The 7,876-nt window shown below is 40.2% G+C and overlaps 1 gene segment (V, D, J or C); it reads left to right on the top strand.

Moving 5' to 3' along the window:
• The first annotated feature begins 6,778 nt into the window (after positions 1 to 6,778).
• LOC115067383 lies at positions 6,779 to 7,541 on the top strand. The segment is given in 2 exon segments: positions 6,779 to 6,886; positions 7,066 to 7,541. Coding segments are annotated over 2 exon segments (513 nt in total).
• The last annotated feature ends 335 nt before the right edge of the window (positions 7,542 to 7,876 follow it).

Genomic DNA, 7,876 nt, shown 5'->3' on the forward strand with positions numbered 1-7,876 from the left:
TCCCAAGTGCTGGGATTAAAGGCGTGCACCACCATGCCCAGCTACCAAACAATTTTTATATTGTTGTAGTAGCAAAGATATGTAGAGCTGATGCCTCTGGTGAAGACTATACCTAAGCAAGTGACTATTACTAAGAGAGCAAAGAGTAGGGATGGGTATATAACTCACCTTAAACACTTGCTTAGCAATGTGAGGCCTTAAATTCAATTCTGGTACCAAAAAAAAATGTCAGGGAAGCAAAGAATAATTGGAAATGTATAACATTCTAACACAGAAGTGAAAAATACGGTTACAATTTTGGGGGATAAAGCACTGGATTGTAGCATAATTTCTCCTCAGGGAATAGAATCCTGGACCATCATGAAGGACAGAAAGCTATGGCCCAATATTCATAGCAACAAAATAAACAGAACACCATAGTGATAAGTAAGTACTTGTCACTTATACTGGTAATAGCGTTGCCAACACAGTAGAAGGAAGACAGGAAGGATCACCAGATCTGTACCTAGGATTCTATCCACCAGTCTCTCCTGCCTCTCAGGTAACTATCTTAACTGTAAGCTTCTATAAAATCAAAAGACAAATTACATACTCTCAACATACAGTGGAACAGAATACACATTAGCATTCTACTTGCTAGGCACTGAAACATACAGGAGGTGGAAGGTTAACTCAAGGTAGGACTCTAAGATGAAGATTTTGTGGGACCATTGTTAATCCCTGGTTGGGACTTTTTCATGATACATCTGTTTCTAAGTCACCCACAGTCTTGTGACTCACTACTCATCCATAGTCCTGTAAGGAAACTGAATTAGATCAATGGCTTACCGAGTTAGACTTGAGTTGTTTCTTTATTCTGTTATCAGTGTCCTATATATATGCTTGTTCACAGCCCCAAGAAAAGTAATAGAACAGACTTCAAATTTTATTTCTATTATAAAAAGAATTCTGTGTTAAGATTATTGGATGAGCCAGGCGTGGTGGCACACACCTTTAATCCCAGTACTTGGGAGGCAGAGGCAGGTGGATCTCTGTGAGTTCAAGGCCATCCTGGTCTACATAGTGAGTTCCAGGACAGCTAGGGATACAGAGAGACCCTGTCTCAAAAAGACAAAAAAATTATTGGATGAGCTGTCTTCTTCATGAATGCACGTTTATTTCAAGAACATTTAGATACCTCCTGTCTTCTGTAGACTGTGTGCTTATAGAAACTCTCCAGAGGAGCTTCATTGAAATCTTTAATTTGGTAACTTTTAAATTCCTGTCATCTAGCAATAACTGTGTTAATATTATCTGACAAAATGCAACCAATTGTCAATTCATGTTCTTTATCTTCTGAATAGGTGATCATTTTTACAGAACTCCAAGGCCTCTCTCTTGAAATGTATAGAATGTCAGAGTCAGCTAGACTTAAGTCATACTGAAGGGAGATAACCACCCTGACAGGCAGACACAGAAAGAGGCCATCGATATACCCCAAGATGGCAAATTTATGACTTCTTTTCCCCAAGGGCAAAAGTTAGGTGACCTTTATTTTTAACTTTGGCAGGGTCCCCATTCCAACTGATGTACCTGGACATGTCCAAGATCAGGTCATCCTGGGTATGTCTCTGCCTGGTTATGTCATAGCCATAGGCCTATTCAACTCCCTCTTGGTTTAAGTTGGCCAAGAAGAAATAAATGGAGAAGGACCTGCTTGTCCCACAAGAACAATTAAAAGCCCAATCCCTCCTAGGGGACACGGATTTCAGTTTCTGAATCCCCTCCTCACTTGTGGTGAGCCTACTCTCTCTCTGTCTTTGTCTCTGTCTCTGTCTCTGTCTCCTCTCTCTCTCTCTCTCTCTCTCTCTCTCTCTCTCGTTTCTTAACTGTTAATAAAATTTGTTCCCTGCTGTGCCAGAGATTTTTCCTGTCTTTTAATTATTTAACAGGCAGAGAAAATGAATCCAAGGAAGACCATTACATGGTAATAAGATAACTGCTTATTAAATGAAACAGCAAGAAAGGCAACCTGTTGGCATGATGAAGGAATGGAGCATCATGAATTTATGTGTTTATTTAAATTGGTAAGAGAGGAACTCTGTGTGGTTTGTAGTTACATGTGCCCATGAATGACCAGGTTGTACAAAGCCAACATACGACTTTCTAAAAGGGAAAACCTCGAAGTCATGAGAGCTAAGGTAAAGCATGCTACAGCTATCATAGGGATTGAAGATGCCTTACACAATTTTGTATTTTCATTTTAATGGCCCATGTTTTATTTCTAGATTTTCAGAGGTTTCAGATTAGTGAGAATCAGCAGAATTTTTTTTTTTTAAGTTTGGGCCAGAGCTCCCTGTTATTTTACATATAAAATAGAATGTGTTAGTCGTTTTCCATGTTAAATGTGTGAACAGTGGTGTATTAGGGAGGAATAAATCTTTACTTGTGGTGGGTTTGGAAATGAAACTCATTTTTAGGTACTGTCACAAATTTTCCTTGTATTAATAGCTGATGGCTGGCAGCAGTGCTTAAAAATATTTCATATTGTTTGATTGGTTATTTCACATATAAAATAGAATGTGTTAGTCGTTTTCCATGTTAAATGTGTGAACAGTGGTGTGTTAGGGAGGAATAAATCTTTACTTGTGGTGGGTTTGGAAATGAAACTCATTTTTAGGTACTGTCACAAATTTTCCTTGTATTAATAGCTGATGGCTGGCAGCAGTGCTTAAAAATATTTCATATTGTTTGATTGAATGGTCCCCTTCCTCTACTTCAGTCCAAGTCCTGATATGGTGTCTCCTACTTGGTTCATTCTACTGGCAGGACTTTCCCTGGATTTTCTAATTGGGTTACTGAGTTTTTCAATTCCCTCTTTGTTTCAGCCTGAGTTTGCTTCAGTACTTCTGTATTTTTACTGAAATCGCTTTTCAAACCCTGATGTTTCAAGTTGGCTTATTGAGTTTTGCACTTCCTTCTTCATTTCTGCCTGAGTTTTCTTCAATGCTTCTATCTCTTTTGTAAATTCATTCAGAAGTTTATCCCTATCTTCGTTTAGCTCTTTGATTTGTTTGTTTGTGTGTTCTTTAAACCCCTTGAATTCTTTGATCATATTTATGATTATTCTTTTAAGTTCTGTGTCCTGGTGTTTCTCTGAGTAGTTGACAATGTAGAACATTTCTGTAGAACTAGTGAGTGTGAAAAGGAGGTAAGGACATACCGTGTGTTGGATTTTCATTCTTTTTCTTTTCTTTCTTTTTTTGGAGATAGAGTCTCCCTGTAGCCTTAGCTGGACTGGAACTTGCTATGTAGACCAGTAGACAAGGCTGGACTTCAACTCACAGAGATCCACTTGTCTCTCCCTCCCGAGTGCTGGGACAGAAGGCATGCACCACCACACCCGATGGATTTTCATTTTATTTGTGTTTTTACCATGTAACCTGGGCATGTGAACTCCGTTTGTTGGCTATATATCTGATAGGAGATTTAGTCTGCCTTTGTTGAGCAAGTTTCTGTTGTATTATTGTGAGTTTGTGTGTTGTTGTTCTAGATTAGTTAATTTCAGATCAATTATGAAGAGTTAGTTTGTCAATCCCTCAGATTCTCAGTGTTGATTTTTGATTTGAAGGATGGGAGGATTCCTGGGTTGTCCGGTGGGGGACATGGGAAAACACAGCTATGCCTGGGAGTGTGCTGAGGTGGGTGGCTTAGGCAGAATTCTGGCTACATCCCCAGGCTAGTCCAGACTAAAAATTGAGCAATCAAAAGTAAAAAGTGAGGCCTGGGAGCTGGAAATGGTGGTATAAAGATTGTTGAAGGGACTTCAGTCCCATATTCAATGGATTTGTTCCAGGTAAATTCATTCTCTCTCTCTCTCTCTCTCTCTCTCTCTCTCTCTCTCTCTCTCTCTCTCTCTCTCTCTCTCTCTCTCTCTCTCTCTCTCTCTCTCTCTCTCTCTCTCTCTCTCTCTCTCTCTCTCTCACACACACACACACACACACACACACACACATTTTGCCAGGAAGAATCCTATCCTGAATTCTCAGCATTATAGCTTGTTGTCTTCTACAGTTTTCTTAAGCAATATCTAACAAGACAAAACCATGATTCAACAGGATAATTGTCTTTTATGTATGATTTTAAGTAGGTGCATGTGAATATGCAACACTTACCCCAGGTGGAATCACATGTAATTTTGATGATGAGAGGCTCTCCCTAGCATTCTAATATCTTTCTAGGAACACACAATTACAAACAAGTCATAAAAAATATGTTTTAAAATGGAAGGACCAGTGATGACAACTAATGACCCATGAAGGAGACGTGGCACTTAGTCGTCTACCTCACTATGAAGTCTCCTCATTTTACTTTCCTCCGTTCCTGCTTCATGCATTCTGGAAGTTTTCTCTTTGCCATTTTCCATTGCCCTTTCTGAGCATCAATTCAGTCTTCACCACAATCTCTAATTTCCCTGTTGCCTGAGCTAATTCAGCTGACAAACCTGTGTTCTCCTCCTGTCCTCCTCCTTTCCTCCTGTGAGCAGAACAGACATGCTTTGGAGAAGGCTGTGATGGTTCTGAAGGGTTAGCGGTTAGAGGAGGCTCCAGTCCTTGCACACAAGGGCAGCAGGACAAACCCCATCCTATCCATGATATGCTCTGGATTCTTGATTCTCCAAGCACTGCGTATCAATACTGAAAAGTTTAATTCAACTGGGTATTTGCTGTATATCTATAATTTCGTTATGTCTGTATTGGTTAAAAGGTTTTATATTTCACCTTTGCTTGGCATAATCTTGAACATTTTTCTTCTGTTTGTTTTCTGTTGTATTTATAAAACTTTCACTTGCTCTTCTACAATTTAGAAAACTGAACATATGGATACAGAACTGTATTTCCATTCTTATAACAAATAGCCTTAACTACATATGTGCATATACTGTTATATATAAATATTATGATAATATATCCTCTGGTATTTTGAGGAGTGGATGTACATACATATTTGTCCACAAAACAGTGCAAGACAGCAGCAGGTGCCTTGATTGAAAGGTCCAGAGTGTGTATGGATGTCAGTCAGATGTGGACATTTTAATATGTATGTAGGATTCTATTATTTATAAAAAACTTATATCCTCATAAATTTATCTGAATAATAAAACTAATGAAAAATTGTAAGCGTCACACTAAAGATCTTTCCATATTTTTTCACTTTCTATTATAAAAGGAAGAGGAGAAGAAAAAAAATGTGTATTTTGTCTTACATTTTCCAAAATTATGATTTTCATCTGTGCAAGTACCTGTGTGAGTGTGTGTGTGTGTGTGTGTGTGTGTACACAAGAGTCACAGAGTGTATTTGGAGTCAGAGGATAATGTTGGGGGGTCCACTGTGGGATCCAGGGAATGAATTCACATCAGCAGAATTGAGCAGCGAGGACATTTACACACTGGGCCATCTCACTGCCCCGTAAGATATGTGTATTTGCTACTCTCTAGAGTGAAAGCTATTGTCTCATTTTCTCTTTTATTTTTCTTATTATTCACATATAACTTCAATTTTTTTAACTAAATCAGAGAAATTAAGATATCTGTGGTGACTAACTACCAGCACTAGGCAGAGGCAGGCAAATCTCTGTGTGGTCCATGCCAACCAGTTTTGTGTAGTGATTTGCAGGCCAGCTGGGGTTACAGACCCCATCTAAAATCACACACACACACACACAAAACCAAAACAACCCAACAACAGAAGGAAATTAAGTAACACAAGAATTGCCAACTTTAACATTTAACTGTATGTAATTTTATCTTCCAAATGGCTCACTTTTAACCCCCACTATATCTAGACAGTCATGTCTTCTGCCCATCTGCATTTCCTTCATCAGTGAATGGAGCTGGCTTTGTATGACTTGTGGAGTTAGGTGGTTTGAGGTCACTTTTACTGGTGGTGTCAGTCCACTAGGGGGTACTGTAGGCTTTCCAGAAATGAGGAGCTCTGGGAGATTGAGAGGAAGCTTGAGAAAGTCACTTCATGAAGCAAGGCAGGGCACTTCTGGTGCAGACTTCACCCAGATCATTAGCACTCTGTCATTATTTTTAAACCTCAGAAAGGTAAAATATATATCTCTTTTCACTGGATCCTATGTGTCCATAAATCTGTTTTAAGAATGATTATCTGAACAGAGGTAAGAAAACTGAATTTCAGTGGACAGTGTCAGGATGGAAGCTTAAGAGAAAACATTTCCTTGACTTACAAATATCTTCAATTTTGTGACTAAAATCCCCCAAATTCACAGATCTAGAAATCATTCCAATATGCTGACAGTTCGTGTGTGTGTGTGTGTGTGTGTGTGTGTGTGTGTGTATGTGTATACTTCTTTTTCTCTAAAGTAGAAACAAAATTAACTAGCTGAGAAGAACAAATGGGAACATAAGACATAAAAACAGAGGAAGGATACAGAAAGGATCACATTGAACTTGACCAGTCATGTGCACCTGATTAGAGTCAGCTGCCTTCAGCTGAGCAGTCCAGGGGAAAGGTCTGGGCAGAAGGGGAGAGCTGGGAAATAAACCATGTTAGACATATGTACATATGATTTTTCTTTTAACCTACACTATTTTCTTGGATACCCTTGAAACATGGCCCTCTGACCCCCTGCACAGTTGTCATCCACAGTCCTGAAGCAGTTACTGTGCCATTTCAGCTGGCCATGGTGGGTGGAGTTTCCTGTGTAGACGAACAACAGAGCTCAGTGATTCAAGGGGAGTGTTGTTTATTAGCAGATGTTTGTCTGGCCCCAAAATTTGGCAACCTCCAGGCCTGTAGAGACACCATCTCAGCATTTGGACAGGAGCCATGGAAAGGAGACTTGAAATTGTGCTAGGCCTTCTGTGGGTGCAGGTTTGCTGTGAGTTGTGGTCACCCCAGATGCAGTTAAGGGGCCTTCAAACCTGTCAGTGGCAGAAGGCGAGAGAGCTGACACAAAGCTCCTTGGGGGTCCTTCATCTTCGTGGGTTTCTTCTTGGATACTTTAGAGATGGTGGAAACTTCTCGGTGATTGTGCTTTGCTTTCCTTTGTCCAAACAGGGGTGACAGGGATGCAGGTGGAGCAGCGTCCTTCAGTCCTGAGTCTCCAGGAGGGTGCCAACTCTGTGAGATGCAATTTTTCTACCACCACAACCAATGTGCAGTGGTTCCAGCAGAATTCTAGGGGCAGTCTCATCAGTCTGTTCTACATGGCTCCAGGGACAAAGGAGAATGGGAGGTTAAAGTCAACATTTGATTCTAAGGAGCTCTATACCACCCTGCACATCAGAGATGCCCAACTGGAAGACTCAGACACCTACTTCTGTGCAGGGAGGGCACAGTGCTCCGAGCCAGCCTGCAACCTGGTACCAAACCACAGGTGGGTCTGCAGCTGCAGCCCTCATCGTGGTGAGAAGCTGCAGGAATGTTTGCACATCTGTGGGTTTCCTGGTTTAAGCTGTATCACCTTCATCTCTGCTAACATTAGACAATCGTGGACTTTAATTTCACCTAGCTTTTAACCTTTTTCCTTTCTGGAATACCTTTGTAAGGAAAATGGTTTTGGATGAACCATTAGAATAATTGGAGAAAAAATTAGGAGGGTCCTAAATACTGTTAAAAACACATTCTCTGGAAATATATTATTGGGATGAAAAATGCTTGAAAAATATCAGAGTAAACAAACAAAACAGAGAGAGCTCAGTACTCCAGTGAAGCATGATGATGTGGTTTTCCTGGGGAGAAGAGGCAGAAGGCATGTGTGATAAAAGTGCACACACACCCAGGGCACATAGGGTGGTTTGTGTTCAGATTCTCTGTCCTGGAATCCAGAACAAATGTCATAAATGATACTTCATGTCATTGAGCATCC

Source organism: Nannospalax galili, unplaced genomic scaffold (genome assembly GCF_000622305.1).
Source record: "Nannospalax galili isolate Female #2095 unplaced genomic scaffold, S.galili_v1.0 scaffold4026, whole genome shotgun sequence".
NCBI classification, from domain to species: Eukaryota; Metazoa; Chordata; class Mammalia; order Rodentia; family Spalacidae; genus Nannospalax; species Nannospalax galili.